The 25249-nt window shown below is 39.4% G+C and overlaps 1 protein-coding gene across 5 annotated transcripts in view; it reads left to right on the top strand.

The window, feature by feature from the left end:
- LOC124718808 (bifunctional purine biosynthesis protein ATIC) overlaps positions 1–25249 on the top strand; it is a 101560-nt gene that overhangs the window by 48270 nt on the left and 28041 nt on the right. For all 5 annotated transcript variants that reach the window (XM_047244424.1, XM_047244425.1, XM_047244422.1 and 2 more), the window contains exons 6-9: positions 2686–3022; positions 6955–7113; positions 10860–11248; positions 22996–23099. In XM_047244424.1, coding sequence (XP_047100380.1) covers positions 2686–3022; positions 6955–7113; positions 10860–11248; positions 22996–23099 — 989 coding nt within the window. The remainder of the gene's footprint in view (positions 1–2685; positions 3023–6954; positions 7114–10859; positions 11249–22995; positions 23100–25249) is intronic.

Here is a 25249-nt window from a genome sequence, read left to right as displayed (position 1 = left end):
ACAGGGTCACTCTATCATATATGAGAATAGATTACTGAATGTGCCAGATGCCACAATGGAGACTGTTAACATAGACATGACAGTGCATCAACAACGTTTTTAGTACTAGAACCCAGTGTGTTGTCCTCGACGGCATGTGTTCATCAGAGACAAGGGGATCATTAGGAGTGTCCCAGGCAAGTGTGATAGGGCTGCTCTTGTTCTCTATATATACTTAAAAGATGAGGCAGGTGGATTGGCAGCAATCTGCCACTGTATGCCAGTGGTGCTGCAATGTATTGGAAAATATTATCACTGAGTGAATGTTGGATGATACAGGGTGACTTGACCAGATTTTCCGTTTTGTGTCTTGCATAGCAAGTTGCTATAAATGTGGGTTAACTAACTTGAAATAGATAAGTAGGAAAAACAATCCTGTAGAGTGATTTAATGCTTCACACAGTCAGCATGCTAAGTAAATATGTAGGTATAAGATTGCAAAGTGACATGAAATGTAACAAGCACATAAGTTAGGCTGTAGAAAAGGCATCTCATCTCTAAAGGAGACCATAAACAGAATATTTGTGCAACAATACTTGAGCAACCCACCACATACAGACAACTTGGGCATCCCATTCCTGAGTACTGCTCATGTGTTAGTGATCCCTACCACACCAATTAAAGTAAGACTCCAAACCAATTCAGAGGCATGCTGATAGATTTGTTACTTTCAGATTAAATTAAGACAAGTATTGTGCAAATGCTCCTTATATTCAAATGGGAATCCCCTGAGGGAACAAGATGTTATTTTCTCAAAACACTGATAAGAAAGTTTAGAGAATCAGTATTTGCAGCAGATTGCAGATAGGTCCTACTGCCACCAACATAAATCTCACATCTTCCGTATGGGCTGTGAAGACTAGACAAGAAATTGGGGTTTGTACTGAAACATATAGACATTAATTTTCTGCCTTTAATCCATTGGTGGTCCACCACTCGTGGTCTCGTGGTAGCGCTCTCGCTTCCCAAGCAAGGGGTCCTGGGTTCGATTCCCAGTGGGGTCAGGGATTTTACCGGCCCTGAAATGACTGGGTGTTGTAGTGCTGTCTTCATCATCATCATTCATCCCCATTAAGGTTGGAGGAAGGCAACGCAAACCACCTCCATTAGGACCTTGCCTAGTACCGCGGTGTGGGTCTCCTGCATTGTTCCCCTACATTCTATCAAGAAGCATGGGACTTCATTTCCACGAGTAGCATTGATGTAAGGTACCCACTGTCCCAGAAAGATGATACAGATGCCTGAATTTCAAGGGTGTCATAGTCCAGTGAGTGGATGGCACAGTTGGGTGTTCGGCCACTGAATTGTCGTGAGGTAGTGGACAAGTGTAACATTGATGTTCCATGCATCATTCTCAAATGCTTTGTGTTATTTGTTTGACATACAGAAGCCCACACTCGCATGGGAGAGTGCTCTGTATCGCCAGACAGTCCTTCACATAACTGAACAGAATGGACTTTGATGGTGACAGGCAAAACATCCTGTTGTTGTTTGTGCTTAAGATTTAACTGATTTTGGAGGACAGTCTCCCGGCATGGGATAGGAAGACCAAAGATTGAAATCTTCAAATTAACGGCTTTGTCGTCGGTAGCCCCTTGTCACCCTTGGTGGCCAACTCCTGTATTGAAGATTCTGAGGCAGTCACTGCACTCTGCAAGCTTATCAGGCTGTATGCTGAGAAAAGGTGAAGGTACATGCATAGCATTTCTGGTAATTTACGAATTAAATCTCAGACAGGAACTGCCTTACTCCATTACACAGTATGGAAATTTATTTGCTGCTATTTACAGTAGGAATACCTATGACAGGAGCTAGTTGCAGTTGATTGTGTAAGTGTACCACGTCTGCCAGGGCATAGTTCTTTCCTAGCCCAGTAGACAATGGTTATTGTAGTGTAGATATGCAAGATTTTGGATTTGCATGCCTTTTCATATAGCAGTGCTTCATTGGGGGCGAGCAGAAGCAGTCAGAATTGCTGTGATTGGTAAGGGGCGGGGGAGATGAAGCAGAAAAACTGGGAAAGAGGGAAAGGACTTTGCAAGATAGATGTTAGCTTGTGGGAGAGAGAGAGAGAGAGAGAGAGAGAGAGAGAGAGAGAGAGAGAAGGGGTACGCGAGACTGGAGTGTGGGAGCAGGTAGAATGTCGAGGCAGGTCGAAGAGAGGGACTAGTGAAGGTTCAGTCCAGGGTTGTCACAGTTAGGTGGTAGTTGTTTGTGCTCACAGACAGCCTGTTATTGATCATTTCCACATAGAATGCTGCACAGTGGCTGCAGGTAATTTACTAGGCCGAGTGGCTTCTATCATGAATGGCCCAGCTCGTGATGGGATAGGCGACTCCTGTAACAGAATTGGAGTAGCTGGTGCTGGTATGATGAATAGGACAGGTCTGGCATCTGGGTCTTCTACAGCGATAAGAGCCATGGAGCAAAAGGATTGGGTGCAGGGGTGGGATAGAAATGTACCAGGATATTGTGCAATGCCATTGGGCAGCAGAATACCACAGTGAGAGATAACCGTATGTGAATTCCACCCCAAAAATGAATAGATTCTGATTGCCTCAATTAATCTCGTGGCCACAAATAAGGCGAATGTGGGACGGAAGATTGCGGCAGTATGTCAGAATTGTTGCCTTACTGTTTCTGCAGGCAGCGCCTGGCACTGAAGGCATTCACACACACAGCGCAGTATGACGATGCCATCTCCGACTACTTCCGGCGGCAGTTCAGCAGTGGGCAGGGCCAGCTGACACTCCGCTACGGCACCAACCCCCACCAGAAGCCGGCGCAGCTGTTCACGACGCGGGGTGCACTGCCACTGCGTGTTGCCAACGGTTCCCCCGGCTATATCAACTTGTGCGACGCACTAAACGGCTGGCAGCTGGTGCGCGAACTGGACAGGGCGCTCGGGCTGCCGGCAGCCACTTCGTTCAAGCACGTCAGCCCTGCAGGAGCGGCAGTGGGTGTCCCACTCACCAAAGATGAGGTGGGGTGCTTTGTTAATGTGCGTTACTCTGTTACACTTAAACTGAGGTGACAAAAGTCATGGGACAGTAATATGCATGTATACAGATGACAATAGTGTCACGGACACAAGGTATAAAAAGGCAGTGCATTGGCGGAGCTGTGATTTATATTAAAGTGATTCGTGTGAAAAGCTATCTGATGTTGTTATGGCCACACGATCGAGAATTAACAGACTTTAGATGTGGAATGGTGTTTGGAGCTAAACATGTGGAATGTTCCATTTTCGAAATCATTAGGAAATACGGTATTAGGAGATACACAGTATCGAGAGTGTGACAAGAATACTAAATTTCAGGCATTACTTACCACCGAGGACAATGCAGTTGTGACGGCCTTTTCTTAATGATAAAGAGCAGTGGTATTTGCAAGAAGTTGTCTGTACTAACAGACAAGCAACACTGCATGAAATAATCACAGAAATCAATGTGGGGCCTACAATGAATGTATCCCTCGGGGTCAGTGTGACAGAATTTGGCATTAATGAGCTTTGGCAGCGGATGATTGACCCGAGTGTCTTTGGTAACAGCATGATGCTGCATGCAGCACCTCTCCTGGCAGATGACTGCCAGATGAGTCTCAATTTCAGTTGCTAAAAGCTGATGATAGTGTTTGAGTATGACAGACCCCATGAAACTGTGGACCCAATTTGTCAACAAGCACTGTGCAAACTGGTTGTTACTCCATAATTGTTTGCGTGGTTTTTATATGGAATGGACTGGTTCCTCTGGTCCAACTGAACTGATCACTGACAGGAAATGGTTATGTTCTGCTACTTGGAGACCATCTACAGCCATTCATGGACTTTGTTCCCAAACAATGATAGAATTTTTGTGGATGACAATTCACTATGTCAGTGGGCAACAGTTTCTCGCAGTTGATTTAAAGAACATTCTGAACAATATGAGCAAATGATTTGGCTACCCATTGAACATTTATGGGATATAATCAAGAGGTCACTTTATGCGCAAAATCCTGCATTGGCAACAATTTTGCAATTATGGGCGGTTATGCAGGCAACATGGTTCAATATTTCTGCAAAGATTTTCAGTGACTTGTTTAGTACATGCCACTTAAAATATCTGCACTACGCTGGGCAAAAGAAGATCCCACATGTTATTAGGAGGTATCCCATGACTTTTGTCACATCAGTGTTTTTTTGGGTTCTTTTGAAATACTGTAAGATTCAAATATAAGTCGTAACAAAAATTTGTCCACAGAAAATTTGAGTGTGGCTCATTTTTTTTTAATGGTACAATTGATTGATTTGTGTTAGTCCAGTTTTATTGTACAGTGTGAATTGTAAAAGTGATATTGGACAGGTCAAAATGTTGATTCAATAATCCATTTTATCAGCAAAAGAAATAGACAAAATAAAATAAGGTAGGTATTCTTGCAACCTCAGTATAAGAGTGCTTGTTTATGTAATATTTATTTTTGCATATTCAGAAATCCTTTTAGAGAATAGAAATCGTGTTTTATTAGAAATGCCGTGAATGTAGAAATATTTATTTCCCACGGTATCTTATTGTGTAGTATGGTACAAATGTCAGTTATACACCTCTGATAGGATGATGATCTGGAATATCTTTGCTGTATTTTTGTGATTGCCCTATGCTACAGTAATTGTGTACTTTTTCTTATTTTGAAACAATTTGCCTGTTTTCTTGAAGTTCCAAGTGAATAAGGTAGTTTCATAGATAAGTAAGCTTAGAACACTGAGCTTAGTAGTGAAGTTAATAGCATTCCATTTCTGTACTGCCACAAATTATTCTTGGAGCTCTTTTTTGCATTCTAAAAACATTTATGCTCTAAGTTGTGTACCCGTGGATCACAGGAACATCATCTGTAATGCTTATTCCTCAGTTTGAAATGGAGCAGCATTATTGATAGTTCTATCATGTTTTCTCGGCATGATTAATAGTGAGCTTCTGGGTGTTCAACCAGGTTGTCATTTCCAGTTTGTGCATAATATTTCGATGACCGACGCAGCTGTCTTCTTAGAGTGCTGAAAATTTTGCAGTTGTGTGTACTCACTGCCCGGACTCCAACCAGACTGTGAGTTATTGTCTGACTCGCGCCGCTATTTATAGCAGAGTTAACTATAGATGTGTCACGGTGAGATACGTGCTGTTCGGCAGGGAATTTAAATTATGTTATCATTTACAACTATTAGATTGTGGTTTACACTTATTTTATGTCCCCTATTTTTTTTTCTTTTTCCACAACTATTTTGTAAGCACTATGTGAACACATTATAAATCTTCGTTAACTGCAATCACAGTTTTGCTGTATTAACAGGGACCGTAAAACAAGAATAATCACTACTCCAGCAGTTACAGCACTGCCCGGGCCACACTGACTGCTATTGGCGTGCAGCAGCAGTGTTTGAATGCTGCTGGAGTACTGATTATTCTTTCTGTTTCAATGTCCCTATTCATAAGTATGATAAAACTAATATTGCACTAGACTAATTTGGGACTGCTCTTAAAAATGGTCATGTAAAGTTCTGCTTAAAAAATAATTTTGTTTATAACAGTAAGTGAGCCTGCACTTTCCACTGACAATGGACCTCACATAAAAGATGTGGTGAGCAGTGGCCTAAACTGTGCACTGAATGTATCATTCCTCCTACTATGTGGCACACAAGTACAGACAATACCAAATATCGGATTGGTGCATAAGTTCATAGCATTTTTCAATAAATTTAATAAGCACAACAGATACATGTAATGGAGACTTCAGTCATCAATAATATATTCTCCTTCACTATTTACAACAGTCTGCCAATGCTGAGGTAAATTTTCAATTCTGCAACCATAGAAATCCTATGGTTTTGAGGTGAAGAACTCGTTGAACCATGTGCAGATCGCATTTACAAGTGGAAAGAAAATGCCTTGAAGGTTGTGGAGTAGAGAAGGGGGAAAGGTAATAATCTGAAGGCGCAAGATCAGGTGAATAAGATGGGTGCAAAGTGTGTTCCCAGTCTAACTCCTGTACACTGTTTTTTGTCTCTAGCAGAGCAGGGTCGGGCATTATCCTGCAGTAGCATCAATTCGTGCAGTGTTCCTGGTCATTGTTCTTTGATTGTGTCGGGAAGACATCTCAGTTGTTGACAATAAATGCCATCGGTGATAGTGACACCTCGGAGAAGCAGTTTGTAGTACATAACACCTTTGCTGTTCCACTAGATGCGTAACATTCTTTTGTGGGCACGTGCAGGTGGGGAGCTGCTGCTTTGTTTGGGCTCAAACATTCCTTTCTTTTCCTTATGTTAGCTTAAAGACACAATTTATCGTCAGCAGTAACAATTCAGGATAGGAATGGTGGGTGGTGTTCAGGAGACAATTGATATTGAGCCAGCAGAGATGCACATACGGCCAGCTGCAGATTTTTGTGATATGGGCTTAGAGCATGCAGTACCCATACACCTGATTCTGGAACCTTCCCCATTGCAAGCAAATGTCACACCGTGGTGAAATGATCACAGTTCATCACTTTGTACTGTTCTTGAATACACTGATGTGGGTCATTGTGGATTAATGTGTTTAAACAAATTTCATCAAACACTGAAGGTCTTCTCAAACATAGTCGCTAATGTCAAAATGACCCTCCCTAAAATGAGAGAGCCATTTTCTTGCTGTGGATTGTCCAGTGACATTATCCCAAACAGGAATACCAACATGTGAGAGGAAAAAAAATGAACTTTTGCACCAATGTAATTTTTAACTCTCTTATCGAGGGGATTTTGAGGGATTAGTTTCTTCTCTGCACAAGTGCTGTTGCATTCAGTGTAATGGCTCATAGATATCGAACTGGTTGTCTGCGAGTGGTAGCTCACTACTGGAGTGAAAAATAAATTGCCAAACACATGCACGGTTTTGCTGTTGGCAGGCGCGGCTGTGCATGGTGGAGGACCTCCTGGAGCAGCTTACGCCCCTGGCCACTGCCTATGCCCGCGCCCGTGGAGCAGACAGGATGTCGTCCTTCGGAGACTTTGTGGCCCTTTCCAGGACGTGTGATGCTGTCACTGCCAAGATAATCTCTCGAGAGGTTTGAATATTGATTCAGTTTTATATGCCCCTTTTACTTTCCTTTGTATGTGTTTTAATTTTTAATCCATCATTTTCTTATGTTTTCTGTTCATACAGTAACACGGTGAGAGTGTAGGTAGGCTTAGAGAGCAAATTGCGGTAACAACAGCATTGCTGCTGACTGCGGCATTAGGGTTTATTTTATTCATTCACTAGCAACGCAGCCTGACACTTCACAGGTAGTGCTAAGTGACTACGCCAAGCCAACTTGGGTGGTGTAGTGTATTTTATCAGCCACTGTGTAGAGTTATAAATGAATTTGAGAAAACAACATGACTGAATACTTTCGTGTAACTTACGTATTGTTAGCAATGCATGTCAGGAAAGTTGTCTGGAGGCATGAACATTGTGTGTTCCACATGGAATTGGTGTATGAAGTGACCTATCTTGGTAATGATGGGAACATGTCATGATTTAATATGTTTACAACTGAGATAAATATTGTGTGTGTGTGTGTGTGTGTGTGTGTGTTGAGAGAGAGAGAGAGAGAGAGAGAGAGAGAGAGAGAGAGAGAGGGAGAGAGGGAGAGGGAGAGGAAGAGGGAGGGGGGGGGGGGATATTCTCACATCATGTTCTGTAAATGTCATCATGATGGAGAGCGTTCGACAATAGTCAATGAGTAAAGTTATGTATTATAAATAATTTTTGACAGGCTCACAGAAAGAATGAAAAATTTATTACCTTTGCTACCTTTTGGCAAAAATCCTTAAATGAGTGCCCATGTGCCAAACCACACACACACACACACACACACACACACACACACACACACACAGTGCGCCTTCATTGTGCCAACTGGACACACAGTGCCGGGCCTAACATTAACAGGCAGAAGAAACCATTACTGGCTACAACAAATTATGATCAGAAGTAATGTGTGGAAACTGATAATTGTGGTATTTACTTCTGGATTACTTAATGTATTTGTGATAAGAGAAAAACTGCTGGTCCTCCTCCTCATGTACCACTCACAAGTGGACTGTAGAAACTTGCCTCATCAGCTTGGTGTGTAGGCCACAACTAGGACTTCAATATAAGTAAACAGAAAGACAAAACCCTCAACCATTTTCGAGGAAACAGGGCTTAAAAATTTTTAGGTGTGCTTATATTATTTGTATTTTTGCTAATATTCAAGGACTCTGCAGCCAAGCGAGTAAACTTTTTATAGCTTGAGGTCTCTACATTGAGTCTTGCTGCCATTACATTTTTTTTTACTCATGTGTAATTATAACAGATTTATTATATGTTCAGATCATCAATATCCAATGAAAAATACATTATTTTCATAATTTTTACCCTGAAAAATGAGATTTTTCTCTTAAGTTTTGGAGGTAGGTTCCCATTATATCTGCATTCAGCATTCATTATATGTGCTGTATGTTGCAATAATTATCGTTTTCTGTGTTTCTGAAATTGGTATCATCTTGATTCATGCAGTGCTACAAAAATCTCTGTTATGAAGAATTCCTACAGCGATCAGATGGAGCATACAACACAGACACTCTTTATCATTGTGGATCATTTATGCCATAAAAGAAAAGTCTTTATTTGTGGAAAGTTTTTACTTAACTTGTGGCAGTTAACTGGCAGTTGAGTCATTCATATCTCCTGCTCTCACCTAACTCTGTTGTCTTCATTCTAAGCCATAGTTTCAGACTGTTTAACTGACTTTTTTAGTAATGTGTTAACATTTTAGCAATTTACAAAGTTTAGAATCGATTTCTTCTGTTTCCCAGTCTTTCTGTCTACAGTTCTTGTATAACACAAACTCCACCGCAATTAGTAATTTTTTGATGGAAAACATTTTCGCCTTTGATGGTCAGTTTTATTGCGGTCACTACAGTTGCAGTTTTGACCATACACTTTTTCAAGTGTAACACTTCATACTGATGCATGAGCACCTACAGAAATTTATCCACAGGGACCTGGATTTTAAACCTGACATTTTGATATAAGTGATTCAGAAAGAAAGTGTTTATATCCCAGTACTGAATTTGATGAGAATTACACAAAACTTATTGTCTATCAAACAATTGATAGTTTTAACTCAATAGAACGTGCAAAGTACATATTTTGGTGGTACTAATATGAATATGGATGCCATGTCTTTGATTTAATCATATGAAATTACATTCCCTCATCATTACATACAAGTTATCCAATTAGTTATAAAATTAAGCTTGGAAGTACAGTATCCAAAAAGATACTCTAGTTCATATTGCAGGGTGAGGTTGGCCCTTAAAATTAACACTTAGCGTCAGAGAATAAAAACACTTTAGAAAATCGTATTGGTTATTAACAAAACTAAACAGCAAAAATGCTGAAGATTAATGGTCCTCAAAGTCGAGAAACAGTAAATGAACTTCAGAAATCGTTGTCCATCCTTGGTGTCATCTGAACGCATTTTACACACACACACACACACACACACACACACACACACACACAACCATGTCCGATACTTCGTAAACTCACACCCAAAATATTGTCACGGCTGCAGTACTTCATTATTTAAATTAATGATGTTGTATTTTTAAGAAATTTCAAAGGGTTTGTGGAACCAAATATGAAAAAACAAAGTTGCACTGAAGTTGTCACAGTTCAGACATTAAAAGGATAGAAAATTAGGGTTTCACTCTTTTGCTGCTGTGGGAATGTATGCACGTCCTGTTATGTTGTTCCCCAGGTGCTGTGGACGTGTATATTTGTGCCACTTGGATTTTCCTACAGTGCTGTAGTCGTCTGAAAGCGTCCTGAGGCGACTACCTGTCACGGTTGCAGATTAATTATTTTCACATCTCTGTGAATAAAAATGTTTCAAGTATTTATCATAAAACATATGTGCCTCATTGTGTGCTACCATCTGCAAAAAGCCTCATTTTGATATCTTGAATTGTTTGAGATACGGCGATTGTTATGACCACGTGATTTGAGAGGTGCAAGGATGTGTAAGGGCGCATCGCGTGCAACCATTCTTCATGTATAAATTCCAGTAACTTGAGAATGAAATGAAATATACTTCTGCTCTCATTGTTACATACAATTTTGATATCTTCTTTAAATTTCATTCACTGCTGTGTATCGGATAAACTCTGGCATGTATGAAGTTTATGCGATACATTTCTGCCTTTGCAAAATCTTAAAACTTCACACAATGTTTTACTTAATTTGACGTGGCATGGGAACTATGGTATGTAATGAAAATAAATTCAGTCTTTTATCGAGTGAAGGTATCAGACCATAAGACGTGCAAAAATAAAAATTTTTCATCCACTAATTTTCAAACAAATCGATGATACGTATTTCGTATTGGCCGGAATGTGATCTGTCAGCATAGGCACCAACATTTGGCGAGAAGTACAGCTGTAGCAAAAACCACTTCAACATGGTATGCAGAGAGCATGTCTGTAGCAGCAGAAGAGTTACTGTCAAAAATGAAACATTTATCAATTTTACAGGCTAATTTAAAAAAAAAAAAAGTGTTGTCACTTCTGTTATTTACTTGTTTCCAACTTTACTTTATCTGTTAAAATTGAAGTCTTCTGTTGGCAATGACTTAATAAGTGTAATTTTTTCCTTTTATTTATGTTGTCGTTTCCCTCTCAGTTTCAGTTGTGGCAAATACTAGTATTCATCCAAACTTAACGTGTTTCGATGTCAGATATGCCTCTTAATGCCATTATCAATTTAAATACTTTGCTCCAGGTTTCTGACGGAATCATTGCCCCTGGCTACACAGCAGAAGCACTCGAGATTTTGAGTAAGAAGAAAGGTGGTGCCTATTGTGTCCTGGAAATGGATCCGAACTATGAGCCGGACCTCATCGAACGGCGCACTTTGTTTGGGCTGACATTGGAGCAGCGACGGAACGATGCAGTCATCGACGAGTCCCTCTTCCAGGGGCGCACGGTGTCGCAGAGGAAGGAGCTGCCAGCTGAGGCAGTGCGGGACTTGATAGTCGCCACAATAGCACTCAAGTATACACAGAGTAACTCTGTGTGCTATGCCAAGAACGGCCAGGTGATTGGTGTGGGTGCAGGCCAGCAGTCACGCATCCACTGCACCCGGCTGGCAGGGGACAAGGCCGATAACTGGTAAGTGTAGCTGTCCCATGTGTTTCATCATTGTAGAGCATTGCATGTCTGTGATTTTTTTTTTCTGAAATTACATTGCTAGATAGATTAAAACTGTGTGCCAGACAGGGACTCGAACCTGGATCAGTGTTCTTCACAAGTTGTGCTCTTACTGACTCAACTATCTGGGGAAAACTCACAACCTGTTTTCACACTTTTTGTCAGTTTGTACACTCCCCACTTTTCAAATTTCACCCAAGCACTCGTACATATCTTGTGTGCCAAGTACTTTACTTTTTTCATATGCTGATGCCTTAAACAGTCCTTTAGTAATTGACTACCTGAAGCGGAATAGCTTTATTTGTGTAGTATACGTGGTAACATTTCATATACAACTGATTTTTACAAAAACTTCTTAAAGTTGAAGTTAACTTCTTTATCAGTATTTACAACTTGTATAGAAGCTGGACTGCTGTTGGAAGAGTCAAGACATGACGGGGAGGCAATAATTTAGAAGGACATGAGACAGGTTTGTAGTCTATTCCTGATGTTATTCAGTCTGTATTTCAGTGAGTAGTAAAGGAAACTAAGGAGAAATTTGCAAGGTTTGCCGATGAGATTGTAATTCCATCAAAGACGGCAAAGGACTTGGAAGGGAAATTGAACAGAATGAATAGTGTCCTGAAAGTAGGTTGCACGATAAATGTCAATAAAAATAAAACAAGGGTAATGGAATGTAGTCAGATTGAATCAGCCGATTAGTTTAGGAAACAAAACCCTAAAAGTAGAAGAGGAGTATTGCTATTTGGGCAGCAAAATAACTGGATGGGTGTAGTAGAGAGGATATAAAAATCAGATTGGGAGTAGCAAGAAAATTATTGCTGAAAATGAGAAACTTGTCAACATCTGATATAAATTTAAGTATAAGTAAGACCTTTTTGTGAATGTCTGTGTGTGGAGTGTAGCAAAGTACAGAAATGAAACTTGGACCATAAGCAGTTTATACAAGAAAATAGAAGCTTTAGAAAAGTGATGCGATAAAAGAATGGATAAGATTATATGGGTTGGGCGAGTATTGAGGAGAGAAGAAATTTATGGCACTATTTGACTGAAAGAAGGGGCCAGTTAATAGGACCCTTCATGAGGCATCAAGGAACAGTCAATTTGGTAATGTGGGAAGTGCTTAGGGTATATTTAGAGGGGAACTTGAGCATCAGTACAGGTTCAAATGGGTGTAGGTTGCTGTAAGTATTCCGAGATGGAGTCTTATACAGTATAGACTGTCATGTAGCACTGCATCAAACCATTCTTCAGACTGAAGACAACAACAAAAACAGTAACAACATTATTTTTAAAAACTAATATTGACACTGTATTCCAAAAAGTTCTGTTATCTTATAGAAAAATACAGGGTCCCCGTAGTGCTGGAGTGGGAACAGGAAGAGGATAGATGGATGAAGGACGACGACTAACGAACATTGAGGGCAGGAGGGTTAGGGGAATGTAGGAGAGTTCCCACCAGTGCAATTCAAAAAAGCTGGTGTTGGTAGGAAGGGTCCATATGGCAGAGGCTGTGAAGGAGTCATTAAAATGAAGAATGTTGCATTGGGCAGCATGCTCAGCAACTCGGTGGTCCAGTCGTTTCTTGGCCACGGTTTGTTGGCGGCCATTGAGGTGGACAGACAACTTGTTGGTTGTCATGCCCACGTATAACGCAGTGCAGTGGTTGCAGCTTAGATTAGATTTACTTTCATTCCAATTGATCAGTAGTGAGGAGGTCCTCCAGGAAGTAGAACATGTCAGAAAAACAATAATACATGACAAATATTTACAACTGAAACAAATAAGCTAATGTACCTTCCACGGGTCCAGGCTTTTTTTTATAATGAGCACTATATGAAAGAATCATTTTACAAACACTAATGCACTGAATTTAAAATAAAAAAGTTTTTTTATTTATAAGGTAATAAACACGTAAGAGAACTACTACAATACTTATTTACAATGAACACATTACTGCACTGAAATGGTGCAGAAATTAGATTTTAGTGTGTGATACACACACACACACACACACACACACACACACACACACACACACACACACAAAAATCAGTTGGTTCTACTGAGAAATTCAACAATGGAGCAGGAGTAGTTGGCCACCAATAAAGCCTTCTCTTAAATTGTATTTCATTGGTTGCAAAGCTTTTTATGGCTGCTGGCAAGTCATTGAAAAATGTGTGTTACTGAATACTGTACACCTTTTTGTACAAGCGTGACTTTAAATCCTTGTGAAGATTATTCTTATTTCTAGTATTGATTCCACGAGTTGAGCTGTTGGTTTGAAAATTGATATATTTTTAATGACAAATTTCATTAAGGAATAAATATATTGGGAAGCAGTAGTTAGTATCCCTAGTTCCCTAAACAGGCTTCTGCAGGATGTTCTCGAGTTCACACCACATATAACTCTTACTGCACGTTTTTGTGCCCAGAAAACATTAGCTTGGCTCGACGAACTACCCCAAAAAATAGTCTTGTAATCCATTATGCAATGAAAGGAAGAATAGTATGCCAGATTCTTCATTTTTATATCCCTACGTCTGATACGATTCGCATTGCAAATAGAGATTTGTTAAGACACTTCAGCAGTTCTGTGGTGTGCTCCTCCCAGTCGAATTTATTATCGAGCTGTAATCCCAAGAATCTAACACTGTCCACTTTTTCTATCTGCTTGTCATCGTATGTTAGGCATGCATACACTTGTGGGCCACCCATTCACGTTCTGAACTGCATGTAGTGTGTTTTTTCAAAGTTTAGTGACAAACAATTGGCTAGGAACCAGTGATTAATGTCCACAAATATTTTATTAGCCAATGTTTCTAAGATCACATGTCTGCTTTCATAGGCAGCCCTACCTTTGATGGGACAGGTGATACTTTTGACCAGACTGGTGGTGGTGGTGGTGGTGGTGGTGGTGGGAGGTTGTATGGGACAGGTCTTGCATCTAGGTCTATTAAAGGGATATGAGCCATGAGGGAAGGAGGTCTGGCTGCTCACAGTCTGGCCTCGGCAGCCAGTTACAGTGGTTGTGTGTGTGTGAGAGAGAGTTGTGTTTGCATGAATGTGAATGTGCATGTTGCATAATTCAGAAGACCACCATTTGGCTGAAACCTTACTTTTTGTTGTGCCTGTATGTGACTCAACATCTCCACTTTATGGTGAGTAGCAACCTATCCTTTCTGTAACATTGTCGTTATTCCATCGTAGATTTCCCATTGTTTGACAGTACATAAAGAAAGCACACAACATACACTGAATAGACTCAAAATAACTAATTGTGGAAAGAAATGGAAAAATTCCTGTCAGGTGACCAGCATGAGCCTACATCACATGTTTGACAACTCCATCTGGATCTGTGAGGGGTCTTTCTCGTACTACAGTATGCAGATCGTTTTGGAGGACGATGTTCATGGACACCTGTGGTTTGAATCTCTTGGAGGGGGGGAGGTGTACTACGTGATGGACCTTACAAACCTGTCACACTTCCAGTATCTGCCAAACCTGTTACAACATTCCTTCTAAATTCTTTTAATTGTGAACTCCTACCAGTGTTGCACATAGTGTGCAAAATAAATTAATTTAAAATTGATGCATTGACAAAATACCAAAACTATCTTAGCGTGGACCTGTGCCAAACCTTTGCGATCACACTTGACGGTACCGCAGTGAGGCATTCCACATTGTTTTTGCTTTTCTGCTAATGCAAATTTGTGAAATATATATCAAAGAATATATGGCAACCTTTCCCTTCCAGACCTCCAGACCCTCACACAAATAAAGTACAACTATTTTTCCTTAATTAACCTTAGCCGTATCTTCCCCCCCCCCCCCCCCCCCCCACACACACACACACACACACCAAGTGAACACTTGAAAATAACAAACAATTCCTAATTTATCAGCTCAAAGCCGTATGCTATATTTTATTTTGATGCGTTTTTAGGCATGTATTGTTTATAACTAATCCTACCTTTGAATTTCACCATGTGTTCATCAACTGCTTCATTTTTGGTGGGGCATAATTCTTTTTGAAAGTTTTACTCGACACGTTAAGCACGAGTCTTTATAAATTATAAAGTTTATCGTGACACGGAGATTCCCTTCTTGGCATCGTGTTGTTGTTATTCAAATGGATCAAATCTATTTAGAGACTTGAGGGAACTTCATAATTTCCCCTCAACTCTTCATTGCAATACCAACAGTCACAGAAACTAAGAGGTTGTTTTATTAAGCTGAGAGTATTTATTGCTAGAAAAACTAACATTTTGTCTTCATTACAGGTTTAAATGGTTTGGCATTTTGAGTGGCATATAAGTTAGTTTGAAACACTAAAATGTTCAATCAAATCATAAAGAAAATAACTGAAAAGAAATTATGATGCCCTTTTGTTAAGCAGGCCGCTGTGGCCGAGCGGTTCTAGGTGCTTCAGTCTGGAACCGCACTGCTGGTACGGTCGCAGGTTCGAATCCTGCATCGGGCATGGATGTCTGTGATGTCCTTGCATTAGTTAGGTTTAAGTAGTTCTAAGTCTAGGGGACTGATGACCTCAGATGTTGAGTCTCATAGTGCTTACAGGCATTTGAACCATGTTGTTACCCTCATCTTTCAGTTTGTCCTTTACACCAACATACCTATTGAAGTCGGGTCACATTATACTACTGGATTAAATTGTACTCCACTTATTAGTGGCCAGAGATGAAAAAGGCACATTGCCATCACTGCTAAAACTATCATTATGACTTTCACTGTCAGAAATTAGTAGGCCTCCTGGGATTTTGACTGGTGGCATATCGACGTCACTTTCTTCAGCAGCAGCATCCACAACAGGATCACAATAGGCATGATGATCACTTTCATCACTTTCTAATCTGGGTTCATATGTAACTTTGTCCAAAAATTTCTAATATATCTTTCTCCGACTATTTTCCTAGATTGTGTTCTGGGGAGGAAAACATATAGTTTACATTTGGTTGCAAGTGTTGAAGCACTGTGGCTCCTTATGAAGACATGTTGTGCTAACTATATTTTTTGTTTCGCATATTAAAATATTACACATTGTATCTACAACATTTTTAAACATAAATATCTGTGAACATACCTTATGTATGCACAAGAAATGTTTGCTTTAGTAAATTGAACAGCAGCCACCATGACTGAAGTAAACATCAGTGTAGATACTTTCTTATGACAACAAGAACCTGTTTACAAAATTTCCTATAGTTGGCAGCACAATGTAAGGCTGAGAGCAGGAGGATTCAGTTGAAGCCACTGTCTCAAATAGACTGAGAAAATATGAGACTGGGTGGACTCAAATGAAGTCACTATGCCTGAAAACGTTAAGTTGCTTTGACATAAAGTAATTCTTTCTAGATATATAGTTTTACAACAGTCAGAAGACCACCTACATAGAAAAATGGTTAGCATCACTGTTTTTGGTGCAGAAGGACCTAAGTTCTATTCCTTAGATGTTTTCTGAGTGAGGGAGGCGTGGAGTGATGTCCACTCTGTGTTGTGTTGCCAGAAGACGAGCTGCTCAAATCGAGAAGCAATGGGATCATCAGGATTGATGTAGTAGCCTTAATGGCTCGTGGAGTTTTCAACATGCCAATATTGTGTCCCACGATTGTAGATAGCTTCCTCATTCTGCCTTGTGGGCAACAGTGGTCAGTTAGAACAGTCAATAGCTGCAGCTCGATGAAGAGGAGATGGCAGTGTTTCTTAGTATTTACTTTGCTCATAAATCTGACTACACTTTTCTCTTAATTGTCTGAAGTTAACTGACATAGCACTGTCCCCATATCAGTATGCCTTAGGAGATATGCAACTGCAACAAGCCAATGTATGCCATCTTCAGTAGTGACTGCATCTGTCAGTTTCGACATGCGATAGCACCTCGAGCTATTCTCTTGCGTACCTGGCTACTTCAGTCTAAGAATAGATGTGAAAGCCTAATAGTTTTAATGATTTACTTTTTATATATTCGGGTCATACCATAATTAATTCCTGTGTCTTATGCAGATTACAGAAATCCTATTCATTTCTTGTTCTAATTTTTCCAGAGTTGCCTGGTGCAATGCTATGGCGTTGTGATGTGTATTGTGCAGTATTTGTATTGTACCGTATGGATAACAAACTGCTGAAATAGCTTCTATGTGGGGAGCTTTATTATCAGTTACATCAGTGACAAGAAGGGGGCCAAGGACTAAGCCCTGCAAGTGAAGAGCACCTGTTGCTATCTGAGACCATCTGTTTCTTGTTGCTTGAACAGAAGTTGATTACAAACAATTGGAACCCCAAGTTGGAATATCAACAGTGTAAGGAAAATGTAGATTGCTACTTACCATAAAGATGGCCTTTTAAGTTGCCGACAGGCACAACTAAAAGATACCCCCCTCCCTGTTGTCACCTCCCACCGTCTTTGTGTTCTGCACTCTGCAAACGCACCCACCTGTCTTTCCCCTTCCCTGCTCAATTCCCCCCCACCCCATCTGCACCACAGTCTGCTCCTGATGCTACACTCTTGCATGCCTGCACGCTCCACCAGACAGCTTTCTTCTCTCCCCATATCTATACACTGCTATCCTTTCTCTTCCTCACCCCCTCCAGGCTTCGGCCTCCATTCTGTGTGACAGTTAAATTACAGCCCGAGATGCTGAGATGGCGGTGGTGTGTGTGAGGTGTGCTTTCTTGTGTGAATTAATAGAAGTGTATTCCCATTTCTGACAAAGGTTATGGCTGAAAGCTAATGTGTAAGTGTCCCTTAGTTGTGCCTGTGTACAAGTTAATGTGTCATCTTTATGGTAAGTAGCAGTCTATCTTCTCCTTACATTATAGAACTTGATTACCATTATAGGTGGGTTGTGTACACCATAAAATTACAGTTTTGCTAATAGGATACTAAGGAGTATACAATCAAAGGCTTATCACAAAGTACAATAGATACCAGAGGAACTTAGTGACTAGTTAAGAGTTTCAGTGGTATCGATAGTAATATTTTTATTGTGTTGAAATGCAGACATTATTTGAGAGAGCATGCTTTTCAAAATGGTTATTTAGATGGTTGCTCATAAGTGACTTGAAAACTTTGGAGAGCTGTAGAACAATAGATATTGGTTTGGAGTAGATGCTTATTGATGTAATTTCAGCAATTTTGAGTGCATCTTAGAAAATGCCAGATTTTAAACATTCATTAAAAATGAAAATAACTGGTTGACAGGTAATACATGTTGTTTGTTTTTGTAAAAACATATTTTGAGAACCAATAAGTCCATACTTCTTGTGTGGAGAACTTTGACATGTTTTTTATAATGTTCTTTAGATTGATAACATTAACGTGGAAAGCATCCCTCGTAAATGGCTCTGCACCAAGCAGGTATAATATATGTGTTCCATTTTGGTTGGTCTTGTTTTTCACCTCACTATAGGGTGCGGTGCTTAAATCCGGACAAATTTCAATTTCAATTTGAATTTCCCGCCACATCCTAGTTGCGCAGGAGGTTGTGATTGGCATTCTTGAAAGCCATAGGCATCTAGTAAACAATCAGAACCTCTAAATGGCCGAGATGTTATGGACAAGTGCGAAGTGCAACTGAAGAGCCACAATTATTGAAAGTCTTCTTGCTGGACGTTAGTTGCATTCTTCGGGTGCGTTGCATTCTTCGGGTGCCCGAGATCAACTGTTCATGGTATTGTGGGCAAGTATAATGCTTTGGAGAAGTCTGGGGAAGGTTCTGCTAACCCGGCAAGGTAACCTCATTCGAGGTCACACGTGTCACAAATTGCGGCAGTTATTGAAAAGGCTCAGGTGCTGATTTCAGAGGAGGAAACTGGTATCAGTATTAAAAGTGAGCAAACAATACATCAGATGGCAGACAAGGACTCATACAAGCCGTTTAGTCCCAAAACTGGCTCTTGGATTACGTTGACATGTTCTGGTCAAAGAAGTTCTGGCCCCCGAATAGCCCGGATTTGAATCCCTTGGCTAATACGTTTGGAGCGTAGTCAAAAAAGCTACCAATAAGGTGAGGCACCCTAATGTTGCATCTCTACACACTGGTCATTGCGGCTGAAGGGTTTTCATTGAGTAATGTTATCCTTGAAAGATACCACTACTTGTAGGTAAAATGATTTTCATTTTCATTTGTATTTTGTTTTAATAAATTTGCTTTTTTTAAAAAAAAGTTTCATTTGTCCAGATTTAAGTGCCATACCCTATACTTCTGCATCCAAAAGTGTGTGTGTGTGTGTGTGTGTGTGTGTGTGTGTGTGTGTGGACGGGCGCGCGCGCGCGCATGCATGTACATTTCATTGAGTCAGTAGAAAAAAGTTGTAGGCTGCACTTCAAAATTGAATCACAGTTGGGTCATTCTAACACGAGATACAGATAAGATACAGTGGATGAAGATCCAGCTATAGTAGTTAGGTTTGAGTTGTAAGCTTAAGTGAGGTTACATTGCAGATTTAATTAAGTCTTTCGAACATTTAAAACCACAAAGCCTGTCTGTATAGAATTTATAGTCCTAGAAAATTTAAGCATCAGCGCCAGATGTCAGTGCCGTGCTTCATTTCTCACTGTAAATTCACGTTCTACTTTATTGTGTAGCCCTAATTATATTTGACAGCAAAGTTAGTTGGCCCCTAGCACCATTTTTCAAACTTTTGTGCTTTGCGCTCGATTCTAAGCTGCAGGCAGGTGTTTCTTTTATATCTAGAAACTGGAAAGTAAGTTTGGATTAGATTTGGGTACATACAGTAGTTATTTGTAAAGACATACAATTTGCATTTTGGCACCATTTGCATGGCATGTAATTGGTCATTTGCCTGACGATAATGTCACTCTTAGCTAAATTTTTGTGATGTCATTCATTAATAGAACACAGAATAATAATCTGTGATACACACTTAGAAATAAAGTATTTGTTGCGCAGAAATGTGAGGCAAAGATGTGTTAAACATCCTCAGTTCTCCAATCAATTGTTTAAAGTTAATGGACGTACAGACTACAAATTCATGTTACACTGACACACTTGTAAAATGTGTTGCTAACAACAAATCACAGTACAATAAATCTGTGTTCCTAAATAAAACGTTAAGAATAAAAACATGATCTCAGGTGTACAAGTCAGGCACAGAAAGGTACAATTAAGATTGCCATAAAGTAATCAGCTATGCACTTCAAGATGCTGATCGATGAAGTTTTTTGAAGATGGTATTGGACAACGAAACTCCTTTTATTCAATAAAGGAATCTTGTAATAGACAAGAGCCTTTCTCAATTAATTGATTGAAAAAACATATAATACTTAGTTGAAATATTAATTAAACCACTATTATAAGTTGATTATACTTGAGAAGTATCGCATTTACCTGAGTATAAGAACAAGATTGCCTGATTGCAAGACCCCCTTTTCTTCAAGAATCTTCTTGAGAAAAAAAATTATATTCTGACAAATCAAAATTACAACTGTTTTATTGATATGAAGTGTCTGTCTAATAAATTAACATTATACTGATTCTAAATTCATGCCATTTATTGATCGTCTACATTTTGATAATACATGGAGAAATAAAATAAATGATAAGAAATAGTTAACATTAATTTGAGGACTGTTTTTTGCGTGCTAACCCTGTCAACTGTAGCGACACTCCTTTTAATCATCATCATCCTAATAGCACAGCTGTGAAATTTATATCTTTGTTGTTACAAATATTTGACTGTTTCTTCCGAATGTTATGATTCCCGAGGTTGTGGTTACCATGGGGCCTGAGAAACTCTGCTGTTTTTCTCCATGTACATATCAGATTTTGCTTCTGTACTGACATGAGAATGTTAACAATGTCACTTGCTTCCAAACATATTGTCTGCCTGCCACTCTCTCATTGGCTGTGTAGAACTAGTAACTGACACACCCCTTTTTGTTCCTGTTACACATCACAGCAACCATCGACAACATTGCAGCACAAAACGCCGAAGTCAGCCACTGACCCCATGTAGACTTTTACCATCTAGTGCAGAAATGAATACTATTGCTGAGTGATTGTCCAATTTTGAAGTTGGTTTTATTCAGACTACAAATGGATTCAGGCAAATTGCATTTTTAATGTATAGGTGTTCCTAAGAATCCAAGGTACGCAATATAGATTCCCATGGTTGGCAACGTGACGTAATTACTGCCTCCTCACTGCTCACTTCTCCATACACATCTAGTTCTCAGCCAAGTTGGTACCACTGTCCTCCCTCCATCTCTTTCATAGTGCTGTGCTTGAGCAACTGTGAGACATAAACTGCTATATTTTCTAGTATGCAAGTCATATGCAACAACAGAAACAAGTACATAAATAGAAGGGCACAATCAAGATTCCCAAATTTTTGCTCCCACAATCTATTGATGTCTATTGATACTATCTCCATAACAGGTTTTGCTTTTGATTGTTACTTTTACTTAAAAAGCAGCATAAATATTTTTACATGGTGTCCATAAAAGTATGAGATCTTCTATTGCAAACCTATTCACATATGATAACAGTTTGTAAGATGATAGCAATAAATTCTATTTCCTCCTGTGTTTCAAAAAATTGTCAAATTTGAAGCAGAGTAATAGATTATTGTAGTGGCTAGTTCAGTATTTTGTGCATCCTGTTCACTACCCCTGCACGAATCAAATTTCTCGTATTTGTTCGAGCAGTGTCGATACTGTATGAAACAGTTCAGTGTATCAGGAAATTTTCAGCCTGTTAGAGTCCTAGTATTGTTTGCCCAGTTCGTCCTTGTGAATTCTTCAAAATAAATCTGCACGTGACCTCAATAACCAAAACTTCATCTGTAAATGTTAGATGACCACTATACACTCTATTAACCAACATTAAACTGTTAACCTCAGCAGAAATAGTTCAATCCGCGAGTATAAGATGGCCCTGTACTTTCCAAATGACAAATTTGGAAGAAAAATCTCATCTTAAAATTGGATAAATAAGGATGTGTGGAAAATAATTTGAGGGTTCCTATTAGCTTTTGTAAATTGTCAAAATAAGAGTATATCCACTCTGAACATTTCATTTCTTGTTATAGTGGTATTATGGAACACTTTTCAACTACACGATTCCTAATATCTGCTGTCCCTAAACCACTGCAGGCCAATGTCAGAATTATATCATATCATACCATCTATCGCTTCCTTCTTCATCCTTGTCCAAAGTAGCCAGCACTCATGACTGAGTGAAGTGGCCCAGTAGTGGACACACTTTTGGGAGGCCAGAATTTCATGTTCTCATCTGACCATAGAGATGTAAGTTTTCTATGGTTCCCCTAAATTGCAGAAGGCAAATGCTGGAATGGTTCCTGTGAAAAGACACGGTTATTCCCCCCCACTATTCGATCTGTTGCTCCATCTCGGACATCATCGTAGATGGGATGTTACACAGTAGTCTCCCTTCTTATCTGTGCTTTGTCTTGTACTGACCTTGAGGATGATAGAGAATTAAACTTGAATATTCCTCGCTGATTAATTACTGAGGTAGAGAAAAATGAATACTGTAAAGTCAGTTTCCTGCTTTCATATCTTCTTTTTACAAGGTCATTTGCAAGACTAATGTTAAATGATACCCCGTATTGTTTGGTATACAACCAACTGCAGTTTGCCCTCTTGTAGCAGACTTAATATGATCTTTACTTTGCTTTACAAGTTTCTGATCTGTACTTTGTTGCAGGTGGCTGCGACAGCACCCACGAGTTATTGGCATGAAGTTCAAGAAAGGTGTGAAGCGTGCCGAGATATCAAATGCCATTGACAACTATGTGGGTGGCAGTGTTGGTAAGTAGTTCCAGTAATCTTTCTTCCTGCGTGTTTGAAGTGGTGAATACGTATTTTCCTAAAAAGTACATTCTTCGTAGTTTGCCATATGTACTGTAGCATCTTCATGTTTTCACAAAACATTTCTCAACCAATGAAATTGCAGAAATGCAGCCATAAACCATTCATCTCTTCCTAGATATGGGCTGCAGAATATGTTGCTATCTTCAGAGTCATTAGAATAATGGTATGGCCCTCCTGTCTGCCTTATAAACCTGTGGACCCACTCCATTGTGTGTATGATAGTAGACACTACCTGCTGAAGTAATATCATTTGAACAGCAGAAATATTCACTGCCTGTGGGGTCATCATTGGTGATCACCTTGACTCATAAACATTAGTATACACCAACTTAGGTGGTCTGTTGTTGGCTTTGAGGGTTGACTACTACTGCTGCTGCATATTTGCATTCATATGGTACACTATTGTCTGAGACAATGTCTAAATTCCAGCACACGTGTCATCCTTTTGGGATTCGATCACTGAAGGAGGACTGACTTGATAACACTGTTGGCTTCAGTTTCAGTTGTGTGTGGAATCTGGCACTTCCAGTAGCCAACGTTAAGACAGTGTTACAGTACCCCCCCATTGATAGGGCATAATGCTTATCACCAGTGATGTTCTTTAGTGGAGAAGTGCAGGCATTGAATGCCTCTGCTGTGCAAGTGGCATTTCCTCACCAGGCAATGTCTATGACCACTTGCATGCTGGCACTATTCACAAGTTTATGAGGTAAGCTGTGCTGCTCTTCGTACATTTGTTGACATTCACCATAAGTTAGTATCATGGCATCCTTTAAAAAGTTTAGAAATTAATACCAATTTGACATTGTAAATATTTTATGAGCTGCACAAATTAACCTTAGAATGGTCGGTCGAAAAACCGTTTCAAGAACGGTCGGCAGGGTCTGTGTGGGACCCAGTAAACAACACACTTGCAACAAGTGATAAACTGTTCAGGTAGTACTAAATGTTTTCTGAATTATGCGATAACTGTAAAAAAGAAAACTAAGAAACATATCTCTTTGTAGTATTAAAGGTAAGCAATCTGGAAATACAAGTAAATATGATTGAAAACTAATGCGAATGAGAGTTAGTTGTAAAACTAAGAAGCAAAAATATTGACTTTTCATTATATAAATAGAACAATCAGGTTACCTTCCATTCAGAAGGCTGTTGCACGCAGCGACTGTTATACTGACTTGTAAATAATAGATTTCAGCTAGCCATTCTCAATGCTAAGAATACAAGAGGTACATGGTTAGATGATGTCACAAAAAAGTTGCAATTAATGGCTTAACTCATCTGGTTTGTATATTACATACCTCTATCATTTTTATCAACGCATGTAATGCCTGTTGGTTGGACTTCGTCTACAGTTCATTGAATACTACTGTTTGCGGAAGGCGGGCTGTATGGAGAACACATCGGTTGGTTACAGGGCGCCATCGATGTGAACTACGTATAAACCTCAAGGGAAGTAAACCACTTCAAATTTAATTACATAAAATGAAACATAAGTAAAATTCTTACATTGTCGTCCGACTTGTTTCATATTTATCATCAAGTAATAAAATTTCCATCTTCACTCCTTGTGAGTCAGTTATTATTATTAAACATTTAAATTACGTCAGGTGGGTAAAAACATTTTTTTTTTAAATTAAAAACACTAGAAGATGTGCTGTAAACTCTTATTAGTTGATATGGCTTAAATATATTTATTTTTATATTATATCTCCCTTTATTAAAACATAATTAGTATATTGTTCATCATATTTACTAAATAGTTCATAGATGGCGCCAAACATCAGTCAGATGCATGGTTATTACAATTTGGCTATTCCGCTATAGATATAGAGGGTGCTAGCCTCTTTCTCCCTTAAAGACAATTTTCCTTGTAAATGCAAAACAACCAATATATTGAATTGCTGTTAATAATACTGTTTATGCATCTGACCTAACATATCATGGAAGAAGTTCTGTTGGTTCAGAATTATACTCATCATATTTGTATAGTATAATGCAAATGGTTGCTACATATTGGCAAGACGGCAGGTGTTATCTCGTTCCCCCTGGGTCAAACCCTGCACCGGTTCCCAGCAACAAGTCCT

Source organism: Schistocerca piceifrons, chromosome 10 (assembly GCF_021461385.2).
Source record: "Schistocerca piceifrons isolate TAMUIC-IGC-003096 chromosome 10, iqSchPice1.1, whole genome shotgun sequence".
Lineage (NCBI taxonomy): Eukaryota > Metazoa > Arthropoda > Insecta > Orthoptera > Acrididae > Schistocerca > Schistocerca piceifrons.
Note: the sequence above shows the minus strand (reverse complement) of the source record. Positions and strands in the feature narration are given on the sequence as shown.